Source organism: Ursus arctos, unplaced genomic scaffold (assembly GCF_023065955.2).
Source record: "Ursus arctos isolate Adak ecotype North America unplaced genomic scaffold, UrsArc2.0 scaffold_17, whole genome shotgun sequence".
Taxonomy (NCBI): Eukaryota; Metazoa; Chordata; class Mammalia; order Carnivora; family Ursidae; genus Ursus; species Ursus arctos.
In genome coordinates this window covers 10,365,895-10,392,850 of record NW_026622841.1, presented here as the reverse complement: position 1 = coordinate 10,392,850, position 26,956 = coordinate 10,365,895, and the positions used below count along the sequence as shown (strand labels likewise).

Genomic DNA, 26,956 nt, shown 5'->3' with positions numbered 1-26,956 from the left:
GCCCTAATTATTTGCAAATACAAATTTAAAAAATCTGATAATCTTGATGCCAAAATGAAGGTAATGAAGGAGAATGTTTCTTTTAGAGAGTAACATTGATTGTTCTGAATCTAATTGCCTCAAATTGTGTGACTTCAAGACTCATTAATCTGGTTGTTCTAATAATCTAGAAGCCGATTGCAAAGACTGCTTTTCTTTTTATTGGGTTTACGGTACTTTATTAGGTAATTGGCACACCTAACACCCTTTACTGTGGTTGTTATTTCTAAATTGTGATCACCTACATGCTCACGATTTATTTTATACTCATTTTGACATACTTACTTTGTTAGTAATTCTATACCCATAAATAACTTATTAAAGATGTTTTCTATAAGCCGATTTATTGAAAATGCTCACTCTGTAAGAGTATTAGCGATAAATATTCTATTTTAAAAGACTATTTAATAGAATGCGGTTTCTTGATAAAAAAATAAAAATTATGCTAATTTTTAGGAAAGCATATTATAGAAAATGGTTTGGGTAAACTCAATAGGATCAACATATCCTACAGAACACATTCACGTTAAGAAATAATTAAGGTGTCACCTGTAATGGCTTCAAAGCACTTGAATACTTCTTCATTGACAAGCTCTCTCATGGTATTTCTGAATGATCACTTACTACCAAGGAACCAGCTGTTAAACAAGCTGATTTCTCATCAAACAGCAAGTGCTATTGTATGTTAATAACAGAGTGGCTTTTTCAGGTTTTTGCAGTAGCTATTTCCCCATCTATTTTTTGTCTTTATTTTTAATTAAAATTTACTGATAAAGCCAAAAAGGTATAAAGTATATGAATATAGCTTTGTAATTGAAAAGATTTCTTTGTTTCAAGTTTTTATTTAAAGTCTAGTTAGTTACCATATACTGTAATATTGGTTTCAGGAGTAGAATTTAGTGATTCATCACTTATATTTAACATACAGTACTCATCCCAAGGAGTGCCCTCCTAATACCTGTCACTCTGTTAACTCATCCCCTCCCCACCTCCCTCCTTCCACACTCAGTTTGTTCTCTACAGTTAAGAGTCTCTCACAGTTTGCTTCCCTTCCCCCTTCCCCTATGTTCATCTGTTTTATTTCTTAAATTCCACACGAGTGAAATCATACAGTGCTTGTCTTTCTCTGACGTGTTTTGCTTAGCATAATATTCTAGCTCCATTCATGTCATTGCAAATGGCAAGATGTCATTCTTTTTGATGGCTAATATTCCATTATTTACCACAACTTTCTTTTTTTGAGAGAGAGGGAGGGAGGGGCAGAGGGAGAGAGAATCTCGAGCAGGCTCCATATCCAGCACAGAGCCCAATACAGGATTGGCTCTCATGACTCTGAGATGATGACCTGAGCCAAAATCAAGAGTTGGAAACTTAACTGACTGAGCCACCCAGGTGCCCATCCCACATCTTCTTTATCCATTAATCAGTTGATAACATTTGGGTTATTTCCATAATTTGGCTAGTGTTAACAATGTGGCTGTAAACATCAGGGTGCATGTGCCCCTTTGGATCAATATTTTTATATCCTTTGAGGAAATACCTAGTAGTGCAACTGTTGGGCTGTAGGCTAGCTCTATTTTTAACTTTTTTTTTGAGGAACCTCCATACTATTGTCCACAATGGCTGCAGCAGCTTGCATTCCCATCAATAGTGTAAGAGGGTTCCCCCTTTTCTACATCCTTGCCAACACCTGTTGTTTCCTGTGTTGTTAGTTTTAGCCATTCTGACAGGTGTGAGGTGGTATCTCATTGTAGTTTTGATTTGTATGCAACTGAAAAGATTTACTAAATTTGGCACTGCTTACAAGCATTGTATTTTTTGTACAATTTGCTTTTGCATTCCTTGTCTTCTAGAATAGCTTTTAATGTTTAAGATCTTTTTCTCTTTTTGGTATTGTTACCTTTAAATAGTGTCCATATTAATTCAATCATATTTAAGGTTAGAGAGTTCTCTACTACTCCTAGGATTTATGTCTCTGTTAGAAATTTAAGTATTTGGTTTAAAAAAGCATTATTTGCCATAACTTTGCATAGCTGTACACATATGTAAATGCATTTATGCACACATGCACACACATATGACAGAACTAACCCAACTAGTGAATGATGAGTGGGGTTATCATTTGCAATTTGAGGGAAAATTAGTTACCTCTGAATACTTATATTTCTAATTAAAGAAAACCTTCTGAAAAATTATCATATCTGTGTTTCTCTACTGTACTTTAATTATAAATAACTGAAGAAAATAAACAAGAAGTTAACAAACTGTGTTGGGAGTTTCCCTTAGAGTGGTCTTCCACATTATCGAAAACAAAAGAGAGAACAGGAGATCTATAAAATGAGAGCAAGAGAGAAAGAGAAAGCAGGATTTTTCTTGGTTTTCTAGGATTGGTATCCCAATTTTATTTACTGACCATTCCATCTGTATTTTCTGCAATATTCTACTAAAATATCACAAATTTTAGGAAAATGACTGCTTCCAAACCTGAGGCAGAAAATATAAAAGATGAGCTTATGTATCAGTCTGGGTCCAATTGAGGAACAGGAAGCACACAGTAATTTAAAAGGAGGAATATTAATATAAAGAATTATTAAGCTATAATAGGAGAGTAAATATAAAGATGAAATGAGAACTCCAAAGAGTACTCGGAAGTTCAATGGAATTATCCGAAGACACAAATGTGGAAGGGAGGCCCTCTCCCCAAGACAAGCCTTAGATCTCCTTGGGGAATGTGTGGTTGCTGCACCTTGTTTTCAGGACAAAGGAGTTCACTGGGTTGCCTGGCCAGAGCTAGTCCATATTCTCCAGGCAAGCAGAACAATCCTCCGGGTGCAAGTGTGTGGGTGGACAGAAATGCAGAAGGAGTCGGGAGGCCACTGCAGTTGCAAGGCCTAGAGCTCACAGCGTCCACACTGGGACGGCTGCAAGACCTCACCAGGCCTGGGACGGAGTTGTATAGTTGCTGAGGGAATGTGCCCTTGGGACGTTAGGGGCTTTACTTGTGGCTGGATAAAGCACCACATGCATCTTCACATTGACCAATCCTGAAGGATGAGAAAGGCAAAAACCAACATGCTACACGCAGGACCAGGAAGAGAGGACCTTTTCCTTCTTCAATGTTCATTCCATGCCCTTCTTTGACAAGGCTCAACACTGCATTCACAATAAGAGAAATGCTCTAAAGGGACCAATCCATTATCACAGTATCACAGAAAAGGTACTTTTTAAGGAGGTGCTGAAGGATGAATGTGAAACCAGAAAGCAGTAAATTAATAAGTGGCAAAGCCTAGAACATATTGCTGTATCAGAAATGAAGAAAGAAATCAAAGACTAATAGGTCATATCTAAAGTACATAGAAACTGGTAACGAATGTCTGAAGATCTATTTTTCTTACCATTCTTTGTCCATTTATAATTCTGTTTGTGATGTAGACTGCTTACATTTTTTTCTTTTGTTTCTATTTGTGTATGTGTACATGTGGGTAAGCACATGTATGCATATCTTAAACGATTTGGTGCCAGGTTTTTTGAGCATCAGAGAGGCCTGTTCTTTTGTAAAAACTGTTGTGGGGAAGGAGAGAATATAGGAAAGAAAGAGGGACCTTCGCTTTGGGATGCTTAATATAAACAAATCCACACCAAATTCCATCTTCCTTGGCACAAAGGCTCCCTCAGGTTTTGCTATTATGAAGTTTTATATTCCCTCCCCCAACATCTTCTAAATTATATTTCATTCCTCCTTTCTCTACATTGCATTGACTTCTCATTCTTCAGTCCAGAGAAGAGATTCTTTCCTCTCTGCTTACACACCCAAATTTCCTGTTTGCTATCTGGAGAAGTATATGCTGTTTCTGCATCTTCCCTTGGCTTAGTCAAGAATGCATACTATGGGACATGTATATTTCCCAATTTGTGTTTTGATGGTGTAGCTGGTTTCTTATTTTATTAATAGACTATTTATTCCTTATTTTTAAATAGAGTAAATGCATTTCCTCTGAATGTCTAAACAGAATGCTCTTAATATTTTGCTTATAGGCACCATTAAATTAAAAATTATGTTGTCTGCATAAAAACCATTTCAGTTACACAAGATATGCTTTATTATCTTTTAAAGCAAATATTTTTTGAGAGCTTATTCCATTAAGTTGTAACGTTCACATATTACTATCTAAGTTTTAGGAATGAGTAAGAGATTAAGAGTACTTTTGAAAGTTTTTAATGTCACTCTGGGAGGTACATACTGATATTAGGTACTCAGTTTTGACTGTACTTGAAGGAAGCCTGTCAAGTAAATTTCAAACCAGAAATTTGAGCCCAAGTCAGTCTGATTCCACATATAACATCTGAGGAAACATGGTACAAACAATGACAATCTAGGAGCCATGAAAGACCTAACACCCACCCACTAAATAAGGCATCACCCCCTGTATATCAGGAAGAAAATTATGGTACTGTTGGATATTTTGGCAGCACTCAAATAATCTGTACATTGATTTCAATTCATAAACCACAGCATATGTAGCAATGCAAGTGAGGAATTTTGGATTCCCTTTGGATTGGAGTGGAGGAACATTATAGGTAGCCATGCTGTGTATCATTTTTTTCAGATACTTATAGACCTTGGATAAACTTCTAAATTTGATAGTGACATCTATGAGTCCCCTGATTTATTTGATGATTTGTGGCCTTCCTCCTTAAAGGACACTGATTATGAAATAGCACTAACCAGTGTGATTTATTCTGAGTTTGAGCTATGCATCCCCTGGAAAGGAGGTGAGAGTCAGTCATTCTGGTTTCATTTTTATTTTTGCCCTTAAAATTGTAGGTTTAATTAATTTATTAGTACAAAAATTAAAAAGAAAACTTTTTTTCTATTTGTTTTTGTACTGTGCAAATAATAAGGATGGCTAGTCTTTATAATTATCAGGGCATAGTTAAAATAAGCATCATTCTTGGAGATAGATACAAATTATAATCCTTGCTCACTCATAAGCTATATGATGTTGAAATAAACTTTTTGAGGCATAATATACACATCTGTAAAATTATAAATAGTATAGCATGTCATAGATTTCTCATACAGCTGAGCAAGTCACACAAGAACTCCGCGCACTACATCTAATGGGTATCTTTCTTCCTTAGAAAAGTTCAACTCTTAATCTGCCTTTAAAGTCTGTTGCATCAAAATTAGCATTTGAGTTTCTTTTTGAGCATTTCTACCTATTTTTAAAGATTGCTATTTCACTTTTTTAATTCTTGGTAGTATTCCTGATAATAAGGAAATATTAGCTAATTATTAAATAAGTAAACTAATCATTCCTTCAGTTACTGAATGGGCACACTCTATAAATCTAGGATACATTCTGGGAACTCACTGATAAGATCCTTTCTATGCCTTGAGCATCACGCTATTTCATCATCTTACAAATCATTTCATCATTGCTCATAAATTTCTCTTAATGTGCTTTTAAAAGACTTACATGAACCTTGTAAGATGAATGGCCTAGAAGGATGATATAATAACGAAATAAATCTTCCCCACTGCATCATTCTCTTCTTTCTCTTTTTAAATGTTTTGCTTAAAGTATTACATCATCATTCAAAAAGATATCAAAAAACTGATACACCAGTTTGATTTTATTTTTCCTTTAAAAACAGTTGAAAATTCAAGATTTTTCATTTTACATTCATAATGCTAGAGGAAGAAAAAACTGACAGAGGAAGTAATTTCACAGTAGTGTGTGAATAGAAGATGAAAACCAAAAGCAGAAACCAGCACTATAGACTCAAGATGATGGTGAAACTGATCATGTATAAAAAGGTTTGAGACGGAGTCTTCAGATGAAGATAAAACAGATGAATATTCTCAAAATCAAGAATCAGCAAATGAACAATATGATTTTAAGGATAAAGGAAAAATATAGTAATCATCCTTTTAGTCACTCAACAGGAAGGACTTCATCACACGATATTTTGCGATAAGAATCTGGGCTGTTCTGTTTTGCTAAAAATAAATGTGAGAGTATTTTTTCATCTTTTATAAATGTTTTGCACCAAAATCTACTTGATTTATCTTGCAAATGGAAAACTGCTGAAGGCAGAATGTATCTAAATGTCACCGGAAGTAAGGGAATGCAATAGGATTTTTCTTTTTAACTAGATTGATTATTATATTTGCTGTTTATAAATCTAAAGATTAAATGCTTTGCAATAATGGAGCAAAGAAGATAGCCATTCTTTCTTCAACAAAAATATGAGCTGTAAAGGATATTTTAAACTCCTCGAAGATTTACATACTGACAAATACGTATTTGGCATGTTTACATTTTGTTAACATTTGACCAAGAGGACCATAGAATTCCCCTTCGACTGACTCAATTTTAGACAGGTTTCTACCTGAGTAGAAGCTCCTGACCTTCATTTTCTCTGACCAATTGCAGGAGACAATTTCTCATTGCAAATTCTATGCCCCTTTGTAATGTGAATAAATCTTCCAAACTCTTCCAATTTTGTGATGCCCATGGTCTTTCTCAAAAGCCTGAAAACCATCCTTTTGAAAGGTAAATGTCAATCAGATAGGACTCCTATCTTGCAGTGTCTATGGGAGGGTAGGAGCCTAACTTCTCTAAGAGCGTTACACAGCTGGCCTAATCACACTGGCCAACCCCACACATGTCCTCTAGTACTTTTTCCCTACCTCAGCCCAGCGTTTAAAAACTCTCCTGAACTTTGTTTCAACAGAGTTAAGTTCATTTGTCTCCCCTATGGCAATGGTCTTGATCTTTATTGCAATAATCTGAATAACATCTTCCTTGCCATTCCTAACAAGTGTCCAGTACAATTTCTCTTTGCCACATTCTAGTGAAGTTGTTTTGCACTGTCATTTTATTTATATAGCTGTGAATAACTTAAAAATTACGTATTTCTAAAGAGTAAATTTGACCATATGGTAAACTGCGAGGATAATTTTTTCCCCCTGGAATAGTGGGAATTAAGTCTCTTGACACGTCCTCCTCAAGAACTGTTGCACTCACGCACGTCCTCATCAAAACTCTTGTCTCTTTCTTACGTTACTGATCCCACCTGCTCAGTTTACTTTGCAGCCTTCTCTTTCTTCACTGAATCCTTAAATATTGCTATTCCCAAAGGTTCTGTCCTATGTTCTTTCATATTCTCATTTTTTATTTTCTCCCTGGGTGACATTACATACACTACAAATGTTACCTACAAATACTCTAGTAAGTTTAAAATCTCTATTGTTAAATTCAAGAGGATATTTCTTTTCTGCTTTTATATGACCTGTAAGCGCAAAATAAAACAGGTAATAACCCTCTCCTCCTTGGAATTTTTTTTTTTTTTTTTTTTAGTTTCTATGTTACTTGCAAATTTTATTTTCTAATGTGTCCCGACCCCCCCCCCCCCTGCCCAAACAAATACTGGAGTATCTGGGTCTCAGTCTTTAGACTGATTCTTGTCTCCATCCATACTCTCTCTTTAAGGGATCTCATCACACTGTAAAGTTTTAAATATCACCCACCAGCTAATAATTTCAAATGTATATCTTCAGAAAATTATTGAAAAACTACTCTTCAAGAACTACTGTCTTTATGCTCCACTCATTTATTCAACTAGTTATTATTGGGAACCACAGTGCATGTTGTCAAGAATATAAAAATAAACTCACTCCTTGTTCATAAGTATCCTGGAATCTAGAAAACACGTGAAACTAGAAATGACTCATTTTGCAAACATATAAGATCTATTCACACCACGGATAGAGAGGCAACAAATATAATGCTAACATGCATGGATCTGATGCCAGCACTTGGGATAAATATCTCTCTGTCTTTACTTAGAAAGCAACAACTTCCCTGGGCCTCAGTTTCTTCACCTGGAAAACGAGGCACATGATATGTTTCCCTTAAAATTTTTTTGAGAATTTTTGAGATTTTGTTTTAACGTTTATAATGTTACTAGAATCATGCCTGGGATGTTGTAAATATATATTTGTTTAAAATAGTTCGATTATGGGGCATGTGAGTTCAGTTTTGCAGTATAGTTAAAATTCCAATAGGAATCGACAGGGGCATTTCAGGAAGAAGGGTTGATATGAACAAACCCTAGAAGCTGTAATTTATATTTTGAAAGACAAACAATTCAGAATGTGAACAGGACATATATAGATGTGTGTGTGTATATGTGTGTGTATATACAATGCATATGTATGTATATATATATATATATATATATATATATATATATATATACACATTAAAAAGCATATACAATGTGTATATACATACACATTAAAAAGCAAGATAGATACAACTGTGACCAAATCAAAGAGAGTTATAAATACCAGGCCAGTGAGTTTTGTACTTTTATGTGCCGGTGTTGGAAAATCCACTGAAGTTTTGAGTTTTGAATTTGAGCACTGAAGTCAGAAAACTGCTGTAGGAAAATTCGTCTGCTCTGCCCTTTGCTGTGAATTCATCTCTGCCTAATGTCTGAAGCCTCCTGTGATCACGGTGTCACTGTCAGTGAGCAGGAAGTAGAAAAAAACAAATTCTCATTCTCACAAAAGGGAGTATTTCACAACATTACAAATGTACTGACCTCTGAGTTCTTGCTTATGAGCCAGAATCTGTGAAAAGAATGAATGATCCACTGAGTCAGTAAAGATATGAGTGGCTTTGATGAATCAATAGTGGAGGGAGCTAGTTCCTTCTAGAAATGTAGATTTCTATCTTTTCACATGATGCAAAAGTTGAAAAGGGTTATCATAAACATGATTAATTATAGTTGTTATCAACAACTTGAGGGGTTAGAATAAAAGTCCCAGTGTGATCAACAGAGTTAGGTAGCATCATCCTTAGAAGTGTTTACCACATAGGGCTAGGGCTGTGGTCTCAAGTCTCTTATATAAACTGTGTTGCTTCCCAAATCTTCTGCCCATGTTAGCCCAGATGAGACCATCAAGCATGCAACCTTATTTATAAATTTATACATTTATAAAAATAAGTGTATAGTAAATTAAGCCTATTTTTTGAAGTTTGGAAATAGGTTGTCTAGTCAGGAGGGCACTCTCAATACATCCATGTTTATGTAAAGTGTATAAAATATTTAAATTTGACATATATAATTCTAATAACTATAAAATGTAATTGTGCTTATAATAACTATAAAATACAAGTCATCTTAAATATGTAAATGTAATATGTAGAGATTTAGAAAATTGTGAGATAAATTATTTCCAAAATTATTTTACTTTTAAGCTTATTATATTTGTTGATGTGTCCAGATAGACAAATGTGTTTGGAGAGTTTGAGAACATCAGATATGTTAAATTTCTAAGTATATCATCTATTAATTCCAAGTTCAAAGAAACGTTTAAAGTTAGTTTCTATAGGAGCCGTGGGTAGCAGGTCATTTGCATTCTGTTTTTGTGATTCCTTTATACCATATTGTCTGTCCATAGGTTTCTGAATCAGTTTGGTTTTGGATCTAGGGAGCAGTGCCACATGCTGGAGAGTCTGAAAGTTTTATATTAACCTTTCACTTTATCAAAAACCCTGGGTCCTAACCAACTCAAATTAAGCAGTTTAAGTTTAAATTCATTTGTATATTTATTATTATTTTTATTATTATTTTAAACTTAGGAAATGCTTATAGGCAATATTTCAGAATTATTTCTGGAATACAATGTATTCAAAACTAATCATGGCCAAATAAATTTCACAAGGCATTTTAAGAGCTACTAATCATTCCTGTTATGTTACAGTTGAAAAATCCATAATGATTCAGGTATATTTCATTCTTAAAATATGCCTATTTCTTGCCATATTAAGTATTTGATAATAAAGGATAACGTTGGCTACTATTACTTACTGGTAGAAAATTAAAAGCTCCATTTTTGTAAAATCCAAACTGTCTTCAACTAGATTCATTGATAAATTCAAATCTATTGAGAATAACTGGTTTCATAGTAAATACATATATACATATATTCCTATATATACATACATTTACACACATACATACACACATTCAGTATTCTGAAAACTAGTTTATGTATCTTTAAAAATGTTTTATGACATTTAATAGGCTTCTATCATTGCAAATGATACGTAAGAAAAATTTTAATGTACTGGAACTGAAAACAAAGAACAATCTACCTTAAGCATTACATTTTACAGATGAAAAAAGTGAGCTCCACAAGAGAAAATGTGTGAAATAACTGTGAAGTAAAAATGAAAGGAAGAAAGAAAGAAAGAAAGAAAGAAGAAAAGGAAAAGAGGGAGGGAAGGAAGAAAGGAAGAAAGGTAAAAATTATGAAGTAATGGTGATGTGTTTCAAAATTAGTCTGCTCTCTATTCCTTGCAAATCTAGTAATTCATTTGACATTAGGTTTCTTTTGTGTTGGTATGTCTGATATAGTAGTTATAAGCTACAGAAAAAAAAATTCAGCTCATTCTCTTCATGTTTATGCTTATATATCATGTTTCATGCCATGATGAATGAAAAAATAAAAATTAATTGAAATATGATTACTTGTTCTATAGAATTACAGAAAAAAGAACTTTTCTTTATTGTATTGACAAAGCATAAAAGGTTTACTATGAATCCCCGGTGTTAGCAGATTTTTCAAACATTTGAGGAATTTTAAAGTGGAAAGCTTGAAGCTTACATTTTATTATATACTTTATTATAAATTTAAAAAAGAAATTTAAATTTATATATTTTTAAAAAAGAAATTTATACAGAACTCACAGCATAAAAGCAGTAATTCATATAATTAAAAAAAAGCTTATTTTTATCATTTCAAAATGGGAGGAATGGTAGCAAAAGTTATTATATATAATATATGGCAATGTTTAGACATTAACAATTTATTGCAGGTCCTTACCTGACCAGAGCCTGCATTTTCACAAACATATGTGTCATAATATTCAGAGAACTCAGGAGCATGATCATTAATATTAAGAACTTGCACATACACAGGAACTGCAGAAATTTGTTGCACATTGTCTGCAAATTGAATAAACAGAATGAAAATAAAGAACGTTAATGCTGTCTTTAGGGGGAAAAAGGGTCATGAAAATTGCATTACAAACTGCGTGGCATATTTCTATTTTCCTTGAATAAAAGCTACCTGAACACAGAATCTCTATTATAAACATATATTTATCAAGAACACAGCCTAGGAAAAAATGTTCTCAACACATTCACATCAGCCAATACTTATCAAGTGCCTTTTACTTGCCATGGGCTATAGACAGAGCTGATGAGGAAACGTAATGAAAAAGATGGTCAGGTTTAGGGACATCTTCCTAAAATCCAGCAACTGTCGAATATATGCATATTAATGCATTTAATTCATTAATAATGAATTATTATCCTCCCTAACTTTACTGATAAAAACATTGAGAATTTAGTTCCACAAATTACAGATAAATGGCTGGTCTAAGGTCATAGCTGAAGTAGAAAGGGCAGTTTAAGAAGCCAGCAATAAGTGCTCGTAATGATGGCATTGTTCAGTACAATTTTTAAAAACGAAGACAGAAAATAAGGATCTAAATAAATAAACAAATTTTAAAATGAAATAAAATAAAATCTAGGTAAAGTTTTAAGTATACATTTAGTTGGGAGGATTTTCTTAAGTGAGCCAAGAAATACAGAAACTATGAAGGAATGTGAAGATATGGTTAAATACATTTTAAAATGCTACCCTCCACCTACGCCCCCAAAAGTTTTAAAAAGCCACAACAACAAGACACCAGTGATCTGTGAAAATGTTTGCATCATAAGATAAAATTTTAATAACTCTAATTTATAAATTCTGACAGTTGATATGAAAAAAAAAAAACAATTTGAGGAAATAATCACAAACCAGAAATTCATGGATGAGAAAATTCAAATGATCAATGCCAGTTTTTCACTATTGATATTTTGGACTGGATAATTCTTTGTTTTGGGGGGCTGTCCTGTGCATTGTAGGATGCTTAGCAGAGCATCCCTGACCTCCAGTAACTAAATGCCAATAGCATTCCCCACACAGTTGTGACATCAAAATTGGCTTCAGACATTGTCAAAGGTATTAGGAGGCAAAACTGCCCACAACTGAAACATGCTGCTCTATGATAATATTCACAAACACTCTGGCTCACCAGTAGTGCAGATAATGATGACTTAGTCTATGGGTTAAATATGTTAAATATGAAAGATAGTACTGAGAAATAGTAGGGATGTAAACCTTTTCTGGAACCTAATCTGGCAGTAGATGGTAAGAGAGAAACTAAACGTATCTTTGCAGTAATTCCGTATCTCCTTTGGGGAAACCTATGCTACAGTCCAAGGCATTAGCATATGCAAAGAGTATATGATCCAATTTATTTAGAATTTTTTTTCATCTCAAATAACTGAAAATAACCCAAATGCATATCTAAAGGGAACTGAGAAATAAATTACAACCACACTATGAAACTGTGTGTGCTTATTAAAAATGAATAAGTTAATGTAATAAATGTAACAAACATAGTGAGTTTTAAAAATAGATTTTAATCTTGATCCTCAATTTGACAAAAATGCTTAACCACTGTCTCAGTTGCTTCTTTGCAAAATGGAAAAGATACTAGGAACTAACCTTATAAGAGCTGTTATAAAGATTAAATTAATTAAAACACATAAAGCATTTATAAGATTACTTAGGACATACAGAAGCAATAAATATTAAATATTATTATTTTATTTGTCTACTAATCAGCAGTGATATACATGGCATTTTGCAAAATGATAAAAAAAAGCAGGCTGCCACATAATATATAGTGTATTTGCATATTTTAAAAGTTTTTTTTTTAATTCAAAAAATGCTGTGGGAAGGTACATACAATTAAAGACTGAGGAGAGGAAGATTTCTTTGTTGTTTTAATGCTTTTATTTATAATATCCTGTTCTTATGTTATTGGAAAAGCATTATATTTGCAATTGTAATTTGTAAGGGTAATACATTAAAAAAAAAAAAGGCTTAATTCTCCCTGTTGAAAATAAGGGAAAAGATTTTCCCTCGTTCCTCATCTTAAAGCATTTACTTTAGGAAACTTGTAATTTAAGTTTTTTTTTTTTTAATGTATGTAAACCCCTTAAAATCTGAATACATGTCTTGCCAACTTCACAAACCAGGTTTGTCTTTCTCAAGTACTGGGAGCGAACTCTTTGAAATATAATTATCAAGGAAAATAACACTCCTTCCTCCCAGTTTCTCTTGGAGGGTAGAAGCCTCGTTTCAGCAAAGGCTTTGACGAAGTTCCAAACTACCTCTTGTCATAAAGGTCTGAGAAATTTAGTTTCCCTTTGGATAAAGCCAGTTAGCAAAAACAGATGGTCATGTCTACCTAGTGAACATAGAGTGAACTATGTGTGACACATGATAGTAAGTCTTCCTACTGGAAGGCTAGTATTTGGTTATCTTGAGAACATGATGCTTGATTCTATAATAGGGTGAAATTTCTTTCTGACTTGGAAATCTCAGCAGATCCCTGTAACACACATCAAATTCTGTTTGAATGCTTTTCAATTATAAAATTGTTTTCTCTCTATTCCACTATTATGGAGTTGTTTTCTGGGGTGGGATGAGCCTGTTTGTAATTATTTTCCCAATAAATAATAGTTGCAGTTATGACAGAAATTGTAATTTCCAATTAATTAAAATTATAATTTGCAAGGTTTATTACATACCAAAAAATCTAGCCTTTAGTATTTATCATCTTGAGATTTATTGTAAAAATTATCATCTTGAGACTCTACTGTCTTATGCTTAGGATAAAAATAGATAAACAAAACATTAAGATATGGCTCTTTCTAGAGATTTCAAGATACAATTATTCAAAAATTAAGGCTCATATTTTTTATGGCTTACACACATAATATATACCCATAGAATAACTTTTTGCTTAAGTAAATAAAACGGAAAAAGTATTTCACGTACAAATAATTTAAAAAAAAATAAGAGGAAATTCATTTAAAGTTTTTATATTTTTTCCTGGAAAATCTGTTTAAATTTAAGTTTAAATTAAAAATTGTTATGACTGTACAAAACATACATATGTTTTCACAGCTTCATTTAAAAGTAGTTAGTAGTTTTAGTCACTTAGTTGGCATGCTGATAAATAGCTTGGTACTTAATATGGGAAGGTTTCCAGGAAAGAGCCAGAGTACAATGAACTTCATTTTCTGGGGAAACAAATGTTAAAATGGAACATCTCTTTCCTATAATCAGCATAACTGTTACACTGTTTCAAGTTATTCACCTTGTGCAGCAAGTGTATGTAACAATATTGTGATCCCTAGTTTTCTACCATTCAGGTTTTTGTTCATCTTACTATTGAGACTTATATGGTCAAAAATTATTTTTTTAAAGACTTATTTATTTATTTTAGAGAGAGAGAGAGAGAAAGAGAGAGCATGAGCAGGGAAAGGGGCCGAGGGAGAGAATCTCAAGCCAACTCCCTGCTGAGTGCAGAGCCCAACTTGGGGCACTATCCCAGGACCCTGAGATCATGACCTGAGCTGAAACCAAGAGTCAGACATTTAACCAACTGAGCCACCCAGGCACCCCTCAAACAATTATTTTTTATATTGATACCACATTAATAGGAAATTGGCACATACAAATATTTTCTCCGAAATTGTTCTAAAATGGGTTTAATGGGGGCGCCTGGGTGGCACGGCGGTTAAGCGTCTGCCTTCGGCTCAGGGCGTGATCCCAGCGTTATGGGATCGAGCCCCACGTCAGGCTCCTCCGCTATGAGCCTGCTTCTTCCTCTCCCACTCACCCTGCTTGTGTTCCCTCTCTCGCTGGCTGTCTCTATCTCTGTCAAATAAATAAATAAAATCTTAAAAATAAATAAATAAATAAATAAATAAATAAATAAAAAATAAAATGGGTTTAATGATGTGGAACAAGAAAAAATCCCAGAGAGAGAAAGTATATGAAAATTGGTTACTTGGTGTTACAAAAGTTTCTTCTAACCAATTTTTCTTAAAATGGAACAAAAAATTCAAAAAATCTTTGAAGATGAGTTAAATATACACTAACTTTGTGACTTTCTGAAAATGCTTATCTAATTATATTTTGGAATTTCATTCCCAATGCTGTAACTTTTCAGCTTTATAATAAAAATAACAGTGGGAATATAATCTCTTTTATCTAAAAGTATTATTTTTTATTCTAAGAAAACTGATTTAAAATGCCAGGAGCAGAGCAGCATGAACTGTATAATTCCTGTACTTGGTAACATTTCTAATCACTTATTTCTGAAAGTGATTAACTTCTAACTATTAAATTCTGTGTAAAATAAATATATTCAGTTTATATTCAGTTTGCCTTTCACAGGCATTTACAAATTTGTTTTCCTTGACTGCATTTTTAATCTTCCTTTATTTATAAATTATTACTATTATTTTAAAGATTTATTTATTTATTTGAGAGGCAGTGAGAGCATACACATGTAAGCATGGGGTGGTGGTGGCAGAGGGAATGAGAGAGAGAGATTCTCCAGCAGACTCCCCGCTGAATGAGGAGCCCCATGTGGGGCTGGATACCAGGACCCTGAGATCATAACCTGAGTGAAAATCAAGAGTCAGATGTTTAACCAACTGAGCCACCAGGCATCCTTATAAATTATTTGTTTTAATACAATACTCTATAACCCACAAAATTTTAAGTTTAAAACTTTACTAAATAAATCGATATGTCTTGCATCAAGTGACCAACTTCCATGTTGATCTAATCACATTTTATGAAATTCTGTATCTAAAATTACATATCTATTAAACATCTTGTTTTATTCTATTTTGTCCCTTGAATTCACTTTGAAATCTTATTTACTTGTTTTTCCTCAAAAGACTTAAAATGTTTTCAAGTTCACTAATTTATTGTTTTTATTTTTTAAAGATTTATTATTTATTTTAGAAAGAGAAAGAGAGCGAGCGTGCGAGCTGGGAGAGGGGCAGAGGAAGAGGGAGAGAATCTTCAAGCTAACTTCCCTGCCGAGTGTGGAGCCCATGGGGCTCGATCCCAGGATCCTGAGATCATGACCTGAGCTGAAATCTGGAGCCAGATGCTCAACTGACTGCCACCCAGATGACCCTATTTTATTGTTTTAAATGTTTACATGTGTTTTATTTTGATATCTTTAAATATAAAACAATTATTATAATATAAATATGTTCTGGCTTTAACGTTTCAAGAGAAAATTTATTTTAAAAAACATGTCTTTTTAAAAGACTTTTATTTATTAGAGAGAGAGTATACACGTGCCCATGCATGCACATATGTGGGGGGGGGAGAGGTGGAGGGAGAGAATCTTCAAGCAGACTCTCCAGTGAGTGTGAGTCCCAATCAGGGCTTGAGTCCATGACCCATGAGATCATGACCTGAGCCAAAATCACAAGTCAGATGCTTAACTGACTGAGCCACCCAGGCACCCCTAAAAAAAACATGGTTTTAACATATTTCTGCACAATAGGATGCTGTTCTTCAAAATCTATTAAAAAAAATTAATCATCTCCTAAACTCCCCTTCACTGACTATAACATCACCAGCCACACGTGCTTTCATCAACAAATGAACATGGACAAAGCAACAGCAACAGGTGATGAGCACACCTCAGGGCACAGTCAGAACAAGTATCCAAGGAGAATTTGGCTAACATACTCATAGAGAGTATCAACTGTTTGGCCCCGAGGAGGTCATATAACAAGAACTAATTTAAACCTTACATTTGAGTCAGTAATTGAAATAACTTTGTAATTACACTTTATTTTTTAAGAGTAAAAAAAGAAATATGAAACTTGGTTAAGATTATTGTGCATATCTCTAAATCAGAAAACACTGAAAACAAGTATCATTTCTCACACTCTCAGTAAGAAACATTGTGGCATAGCATGGCATAGGATTAAGACAGGCTTTGGAATCAGATATAATTGTGATCAATCCCTGGTTTCATAATTCAGGAGTTGGGCAAATAAACTGCATAATTTTCAGATTCATCTTCTCTGAAACAGGAATAATGTTTGCTTCAAATTTTTATTAACGGCTATAAAAATGCTATTAACTGTAGAATTTTACACAAAGTATATATGCATATATATACTTTTATAAACATATATTTATTTATATGTAATAAAAGTAATCTATTTAATAAAATGTAATTCCTGAAAACTCACCTTGCAAAAATACATATTTTATAAACAAATATCTAAAAATACAAGAAGTGACAAAGCCAGAATTTTTTTTCCTTGTGAATCACAAATGGCACGCAGTTTTTACTGTTGTTCTTATATTTTTATTTTCCTCAATATATACACCATTATAATACCTATGGTCTTTAGTGCAAACCTATGTAGTAAGTAATATTGTAAACTACGAATTGAAACAGTTCTATTGCCTGAGTACTATATGGTTGCACACCCACTCACATATGTAAGTACATTATAGAGAACATTTGGAGCCACTGTTTTCCTTAAGAAGGTGAAACCTATAGATCAACTGGTACAGAGAAATAGTTTAGTAAGATCTCAGGTCCCATCTGATTATTTCTGTCGTGCTGTTTACTGAATCTTTGGGTATCACCTCTGAACACAGTATGTAGGTGAGATAATTAAACTGATTAGATAACATACTTTGTAATATAAATGCAAACATATATACATATGTCCCATTAATAATTTTTTGGGACAGCAGCTATCTTGCAACCCAGAGATTTGTGTGACTGTTTTTATTTCATTTTGTGATGGTACAATTTACTTCCACTGTCTTAAAAAAGGGCAGGGTCAACACAAAAACACTTTAAACAATGTCTCTCTAGAGAACTTCATGACACCTTTTGATAAAAAGTAATTATGTAATTAATGGGATTCGGGTATAATTGGCTTATCTCACCAACTTTTCATACCAATCACTCATTCATCCTTTTCTCTATTCATTTATAAAATATTAGAATGCTTTTTGTCTCAGAATACACATAACACATTTTGAAGATTCTGCTTTCTCATAACTCATATTGTAGCCTTTCTAATTTAACAAAAAGTGATATATTCTCACAAAAAAAATCTCTCCCTTGTATATAAAATAAGCTTATAGTTTATATACATTTATTAAAACATACTCTTGTAATAGCTAAAAAACCATTTTATAGGGAAACACATTTTTCAAAGATGTCAACCCTTCCCTTGAATTGATTCGAAGTCTTTTTCTGAACAGTTTTGTAAATAGTGATATTATAAATAATTTGTTCTCAGAAAACCCAAAGAATAAAAGCTTCTTGCTTTTAGCAGAAGCATCTTTGTGTTTTCTGACACCAAGAGCCTTGGCATTTCTTCTGTTGCAGCCCACATTTATTCCCTGTAACATTTGTTCCTCAGTCTTTGTTGTTAAGTTAAATGGAAAATTCAAAACCCAGACTGGGTCCTCCTGCAGTGTTTCCATAGAGCTATTCAGTGCATGACAAAAAAATATGCAAGAGATGCTTTCCACTCCACCATATTCCCCAGCCACTGCTCAATAAGTAAGGAATAAGATATATGTTTAACGGTTTCAAAAAAAGCCAGAAAAGTAAACAAGATTATTAAAATTTACACAAAATCAGTTATAAAGGATGCATTCCATAACATTTCACATTCACAAATTTAATTATTTACTGAACTATAATAAACCTAGCAATTAAATAAAGGGGATGATCTTGATAATCTTTTATATTGTGTTATATCTATTCCTTTGGGCTTAAATTAATTAATATGGTTGACTTAATTCCAAATTAATTGATAATTTTGAAGACACTATCCAAGTAGTGAATTAGGATGATTTTTATCTACTTTTTACAACCTGAAAATGCAATCATCTTCCTATCTCTGGAAACAAAAAACGAAAACCAAAAAATAAAAACCAAAAATAAGAACACACAACAACGACAACAACTGGTCCCCACTGATTACTGAATATGTGACTATTAGCACAGCTTCCAATATGAGCTTGATTTGAAAATGTCTGACTATGATTACTGTTTGTGATGTACCAATGAATGTTTGCTGTTTGAATCCTTCATTTTTTCCCCATAATTTCATTGAAATATGATTATTTTTAAATGTCTAAAGTTTTAAAAGGCAGTGTTGGAGTGTTACCCTGTCCCTAATGTCCAAGAGTATATAGCTAACATTTTGTTCCAGAAATAGAAGAAGGCACAGGCATTCTGTGTTTTATTTCTAGAATAGTCCCGTCATGAACTAATACAGTCAGTCTAAACTGATTATGGCTAAATGGTATGACATTACTAGTCAATTTTAAATTACTTTAAATTTAAAATTTTAATTCCCACTCATTAGGTTTACTACTCTTTGGATAGTACTAAAAGAATGTGTAACATTAATTAAACATTTCTTTAAATTAAAAATTTTCTTTAAGGGAAATATTCCTATGAAATAAATATTATAACTTTTTTCTACCTATATGTATTTTTTAAGGGTCAATTTTTTTTGGGGGGGTAATGTACATAAGACTTTCTTGTTACATTAAACTCATAACTTAAAAGAGAACCCATAGAAAATATATATTAAATATATCTCAGTTAAACATCTTGCAAAATTTATATTCAATTTGTCATGATAAAAGGCCTTAAAGTATTTAGTGGTAAGTATATAAATAAGCTATAATAGGAATGAACAGACATTGGTAATCTAAAATAATAAAATACACCTATATGAATTGACATATATATTATTTAACTCCAATTCCAACAAAATGTAAGCTACCTTCTTCCCCTACATTTGGAGATTACTGAATGGTTTAAATATATGCTGAACCAATGTGTGGTCCTAAATGAGTACTTACATTCTTCTGTAGCTATAATACTTAGGTTGTACCAAGCACTAATCTCTCGATCAAGAGGGTTAGTTGTGATGATTGTGCCATTGTCGTCAATACTGAACACTCTGCTTCTGGTCATAGAATACCTGCACCAAAAAAAAAAAAAAAAAAAAAAGGCATTTATAAATTTTATTATTTTGTCCATATAACTGTGATATATAAAACCTTTTTGAGGCAATTAGACAAGTTAAATGCATGCTCCATATAGCAAATGTAATGCTGAACAATTTTTAGAAAGGTGCATGCATATATTTAAGATTCAACTTGGTGAGGATTAAAGAGAAAAAAACTACACTAAAATGGCCTCAGATTTAAATTAAGATATGCTGAATCTAAACACATGTAATTCATTCTCAATCCCAAAAGAAAATTTTAATAAGTGAATGATTTAGCTAAAAAGAAATGGTAAAATGTCATTTGCAAAATTAAGAGAAGTACAAATAAATAGCAGTAAAAAAATATTGCTTGTTAACCCTGTTTTTTCCTTTGAAGCAACGCAAAGCATATCTTCACCCTAAACTGCTGAGTCTCTTTCCTACACCATTTAGATGCTTGCTAAATCTGTGAATTATATTATAATTACCCAATTGCTGACATATGAGAAATGTTCGGTTTTGTTAAAGAAAACGCTTTGATAATATTTAATAAAAAGGAGAGATGTGTGTGTGTGTGTGTGTATGGAAACTATATATATATATATATATATATATATATATATATATATATATACAAGATTATTAAAATTTACACAAAATCAGTTATAAAGGATGCATTCCATAACATTTCACATTCACAAATTTAATTAGTGAATAATAATATATATATATATATATCCCCCAAAAGTAATGATAGTAGACGGAATATGCTGTTAGAACATGCATGGAAAGAAGCCAGATAATAAAATTCCCTCATGCAAAAGCCTGGAAAATGATCTCAAACTCCACAATGAAAGGAGCCTTTGAAGTACTCAGCATGTCTTATCTGCTTGCAAATGATTAATAATAAAAATTAAAGAAGAGTAATAACTGGGGTTCAATGATGACTTCTCATTGCACGTATATTCCTGAAGACTTTGATGAGACATCAATGAGGTTTGCCATAATTATGTGGCAAGAGATGAGAATATTTTAATCTTGAATTGACAGGTCTCTAAAAATATCGCACTGATTTGTAGACTGGTGTTCAGGGGAGAATTAAAATAGAAATTACAGAAAATTAAGCTTTAGAGGAATTTGGTTTTAACTCTACCCCATTTTAAACCTTTATAAGCAATTTACTGACATATCCACAAATGGTCACATTTCCTACTTAAGAGATTTGTTGACAGACAGCAACAGTAGTTTAACAGTTAATATTTTGTATAAAAAACTAGAATATCCTGTTTCTATAATAAACCATTCCAAATAAAACCAATCAAATGTTTGACATAATTTTCAAATAAAAGTTTTTGAAAATTATGGCCTTGAGTCATCAGTAACATTCTAAATAATAGTCAATACACACCACTTAGGAAAGATGTGTGCAATACATTTTAGAAAGAGCTTGAGCTAAAAAGCTTAAAATGTGATGTTTTGATGTCTGGTTCATTTTGGAATTCCTTTTTATGGAACTTTTCATTCCTACAAAATTCTGAATGAATACAATGTGACTGTGCACTGTTTTCCCACTGCCAACAGCTCTTGCCTGAATGATTAACAAATGGTTCTTCCATGCATGCTTCTCCAGATACCTGCCTGTGCCTCTTGTTCTTAATCCTCATATGCCTCTACTAAAGTACATTCCCATTTCACAGACGAAACAACTGAGACACGTGAAAGCCAACCCCATGTACAAAAGCTGGCTTTTTCCAAGTACGCTGCAGATCCACTGGGTGTTTCAAGGATTTTTAAGTGCTTCCGTTAGAGCACAGATGAAAGATGTTCAAAGACAGCTCTTCCACAGGAGAACACCCCCAACACTCCCGAATACCCACAAAGCTCTTCCTGTTTCTCACACACATGACTACTCAGGTTATTTAACTTTTTATGTGAATGTTTGGTAATTTCATTGAAGGAATTTCAAGGAATTGGTCTGAATTCATGGGTTTGGAGTCATTCATAGTATTTCCCTATAATATTGTTTAATGTCTATGGGATCAAAAGTTATGATCCCTCTTTCATTTCAGATAATGTTAGCATTTGTCTATTCTTTTTTCCCCCTTGGTTGTCTTGCTCATGACTGATCAATTTCAGGTCTAATTACTGCATTCTTTATACCTGCACCCCATTTTTCTTAAACATTTACCACAGAGTTTATTAATTCACATCAAGGCATACTCTCTCACGTTTTTCTGCACTTAACAATGACAACAATGGCAAGAACAATTTGTTAAGCCGGTTTACCTCACCCAAGACTTGCTGAAATTGAGCCTAAGAATCTCCATACTTCAGAGAAATCCCAGGTAATTCTTACACGGAAGGAAAAACTAAGTAATATGAGTTACTTGAATTACGTATAATGTAATTTTTTACTATGTCTTAATTTATTTCCCCAAAACAGGGAACACCCCTGAGGGAAAAATAAAATGCCCTTTAATTTCCTTTGGTTTCCATATGTCTTACCATGTAGTAATATTAAGGAAGATATACCACATTAAAACTCAAATTGAAATCATTTATCATTTGATTTGAAACATTTTTTAGATCTTTTGCATAAAAGACATTAAAAAATATTCTTTTGATAGCCACTAACAACAAATTTTAAAGGAGTTAATTTCATTATAAAGGTAAAAATTATTAGCTAAAATATTCTTGGTAGAAAATAAAGTAAGTAGGGGCGCCTGGATGGCTCAGTCGGTTAAGCATCTGCCTTTTGCTCAGGTCATGATCCCAGGGTCCTGGGATCAAGCCCCATGTCCCCTCCGCCCCAGCCCCATGTCCTGCTCTCTGCTCACCAGGGAGCCTGTTTCTCCCACTCCCCCTCCCTCTACCCTTCCCCCTGCCCCAGCTCAAGCTCTCTCTGTCAAATAAATAAAATCTTAAAAAAAAAGAAAGAAAAGAAAGTAAGTAACCACCAATAGTGATAATATAAAACAACCCCAGTTAATATCTGGGTGTGGCTCACTTATCTGACTCAAAGATAGGAAATACTTTTACTTGTCGTAAACATACAACTCTAGAAATTTTGTATTATTTTTAAATCACACCATGCTTTTAGCTATGTTCACAGTCATCACTGTCAAGCATTTATCATCCATTGCCTTAATTATACCACTACAGTTAGATATCTAAATTGTTTCCAACACTTTATTATTATAAATGATAATATAATAAACATCTTAATCCTTAAAGCATTTTTTTAGAATTATGTATTCTTTAGTATTCTCAAAAGAGCAATACATAGGTGAATAGATATACTACTTAAAAAAATCTAAATAATTCATTTACTGGGTTATAATTATATATGTAATACCACATATATTCTTATATTTATTACTAAAAGTAGTACTACTAAATAAGAACTGCATCTACATATTACAAGGCAATGTTTTATGATTAAAATTTACAGTGGTAAAGTGGGAGCATCGTCTGTCTCAAAAATCTAAAGAAGCTTCTTTGTATCGTAGCTCCTACAAAGTGCAAAGCAGTAGTCAGCATCTTAATAACTACATGGAAGTTTGTAAAATTCTCAGAACTGTGAAGTGTGGAGAACAGATGAGTAAGAGAAGGTGGTGGAAGGAAATATAACAGATTTTGTTTTTATGTCTAACCAGGTCTAATGAAAATGAAAATATTGTACCTGAAAATAACAGACTAGATTAATAGATAAGTATTGTTTAATTGCAACACAGAAACATATTTCTAACCGACTGAACTTATTTCATTTTCACTACTTTAAGTGGTATCCTGTGAAAGCTTTCTCGATTTTTGAATACTAATTAAGTAGTATTTAAATGGAGCACATTTTGGTCAGTTTTGCTTCTGACTCGGCATAATCAATGGTTTCTTCTCCCTCACCTACTTATCCCAATTAGTAGAGTTGACTTCACTGAATTTGAAATTTTGATTGCCTATTTATTGTACAACTGCAATTGCTTCTTTCACTACAATTTTATCAATAGTTAGCTCCCTGTTTTAACTGGTTTAAAATGTTGCAAATTTAATAAGTACCATAAAGAGGAATACAGATTTACCTTTCTTACATTTCTATGAAATTTTATTTTCAGGCTAGTTTGTATTCACTCATATATTAATACAAAGCTGGCCTCCCAAACATACCTGATAGGAGAATTCCTCTGATCTGGATCTGTGGCAGAGACCATGCCTACAAATGATCCATGTGGGCTTTCTTCAAAGATTTCAAATAGGTAATATGGGAGGAGGAAAACAGGAGGCTCATCTTCGTCTTCCACCTGGATCCTAATGAAAGTGGTGGAAGCTTCAACATGGTATTCCATGAGCTGCTCATCAACATGGCGGTTTTTAACAATTGCTCTAATACGATATTGGTTCTGGTGCTCAAAATCCACTTCCTACAAAGAAATACAGTGTACAGAAGAAGAAATGGCTTCAGTAACCCAAGACATTGTTTAGAAAAAAAGTTTGGGCTATGAAGTCTCAGTTGCTTTGTAGTTAGATTTTGCTTCTTACGTACTTGGTCGGATCCCTCTGATATGATCGTTAAGCAGCTGCACGGCAAAGCCCTGTAAGTGTTTTGTTATCTTCATCGGTTATGCAATGGTTTGGAATAACAGTTACATTTTTTTAGGATTAAAATTGTACTTGTCTGGGCATAAATATCCTATGGAATTGAGAATTAATTTCTTTTTATTTAAGATCTTTCCAAAACGTTTGTCCTCTAAAAGTCTTTTAAAAAAATAATAAAATAAAAAACTGTTCTACAAATAATTTGAGACTCTGTAATAACTCTGTCTCATCTCTAAGTTCCTCTGCTCCCTAAATCATAAACCACAGGTTCTCATTTCAATTACTTAATGAAGCAATAACTAACTGGCTACACAAAATAATTATATGTATTTCTGATTTGATTTTGTATTCTTCTGCAAAGTCAATATTGAAAATATATCTACCTTTTTTAATATAACTATTCCTTCTTGTGTCTCATTATTAGTAATTACGTCAAATGTTTGTGAATCATCTTCGATGCTATAATCCATTTCTGCATTCTCCCCAATGTCATTATCATATGCCATGATTTTTCCTATTGAAGTTCCAGCAGGTGCAGATTCAGAAACAGTCAAGCGGTATAAACCTTTAAAAACAAAATTCAAGATATTTCACAAAAATAATAAATGTAAGAAACTCCCAATTTTAGTACCCTTTTTTGTGGACTATGGGAAAACCCATACTCTCACTTTCTACCAGTTACTTTTTCTAAATCAATATCTACCCCTTATTTATTTTTGTAATCTGTATTTTGTATTTCCCTAATATCCTACTTTAGGACCTATTAATGTCTCTCAAATCTGGCTTAGGAAGTCTTAATACCAGTACATATAATTTTCAAATTTCTATTCATATAAATACTTTGTTGATATTTTTGGATTTTTTTTTATTGTATCCTTCAACCATCCCAATTAAATTTGATAACAATAGTTTTCAATTTCATTAAGCATTCTCTGATATCTAAAGTTACTAGTGGGACACCTGGGTGTTTCAATCAGTTAAGCACCTGCTTATGTCATGATCCCAGGGTTCTGGGATCCAGGGCCGCATAGGGCTCCTTGCTCAGCAGGGATCCTGCTTCTCCCTCTGCCTGCCACTCCCCTGGTTGTGCGCTCTTGTTCTCTGTTCTCTCTCTCTGACAAATAATTAAATAAAATCTTTTTAAAAAAAGTTACTAGTAAATATAAATGTGGATTAGAGATGGGAGAGAATAAAGCAAGTAAGTGAGCTGTAAGTGTAATAGTTTAATTTTTAGATTCTGAGCCTGAGTGTGTTGGCCATATTGAAAATGAGGGGGGGGGGAGTGGATCCACAGGAGTTAGTGAGTGGATGAAGTAGGAAAACCACGTTGGAGTCAGATGACCCTATTGTTTTGGACACGTGAAAACAATGGCAGTTATATTTGAAATACACAGATGTAAATAAAAATAATTGAGATTTGTTTCCTTTATTTTTCAGAAGTAACCTGCATGAAACTGATAAAGAGTTAGCTATTTGTAAATTATTATTTATGGTTTATGTTAAGATGTGGGAAATAATCATATTTGTCAATATTCTAAAGAATGAAACTTGGGGGCCAAGGTGGCTCATTTGGTTAAGTGCTTTACTTTGGCTCAGGTCCTGATCTCAGGGTCCTGGGATCCAGTCCCGTGTTGGGTTCCCTGCTCAGCGAGGAGCCTGCTTCTCCCTCTGCTCCTCCCCCTGCTCATGTTCTCTCTCTCTCTCAAATAAATAAATTAAATCTTTAGGAAAAAAAGAACGAAACTTTGTAGAATTTAAGAAAGGAACACATAATCATTTTTTCTCTTAAAGAGATTATTGATTTCCTTAAGAATATAGCAAGTCACTTCATGGACTGCCTTGTGAGATTGTCCTCTCTTTTTTAACATGGGAGAAACGTTACTTAAAAGTTGCTGATATTTCTACTATTTTCAGGAAGTAACAGCTTAACTGTACTGCACAAAGTGTTGTGGTTTTTTTTTCCCATTGTGAGAAAATGCATATTTGAGAAAATATAATTTCAGGAAGAGGGAGAGCAAGTCGAAAGACCACAAAACCAGTGGCTGGAGTTTTCCAGTGACAGAGAGTACGTCAACTGCCTGGTGTTGGTTTGTCCATGAAGAAGGGGTAGAATGCTACTACATGAACTCCCACAGGTAATGGAACAGGACTGGATGATGGCAAATTGTTTAGGACAATGGAAGTTATATTAAGGCCTGTGACTTCTTCTCTGAGTGACATGGTAAGACACTTAAGTGATATGATCTGACCTGCATTTCAACAAGATCAATAAAGTTGTGTTGGAAGTAGACCAAAGGAGAACAGAAGTGGA

At 33.3% G+C, this 26,956-nt stretch overlaps 1 protein-coding gene across 2 annotated transcripts in view; it reads right to left on the bottom strand.

The window, feature by feature from the left end:
- CDH19 (cadherin 19) overlaps window positions 1-26,956 on the bottom strand; it is a 95,482-nt gene that overhangs the window by 22,548 nt on the left and 45,978 nt on the right. For both annotated transcript variants that reach the window (XM_026496453.4, XM_057313348.1), the window contains exons 6-9: window positions 25,029-25,210; window positions 24,217-24,470; window positions 19,925-20,046; window positions 10,946-11,067 (exon numbers count right to left, since the gene is read on the bottom strand). In XM_026496453.4, coding sequence (XP_026352238.2) covers window positions 10,946-11,067; window positions 19,925-20,046; window positions 24,217-24,470; window positions 25,029-25,210 — 680 coding nt within the window. The remainder of the gene's footprint in view (window positions 1-10,945; window positions 11,068-19,924; window positions 20,047-24,216; window positions 24,471-25,028; window positions 25,211-26,956) is intronic.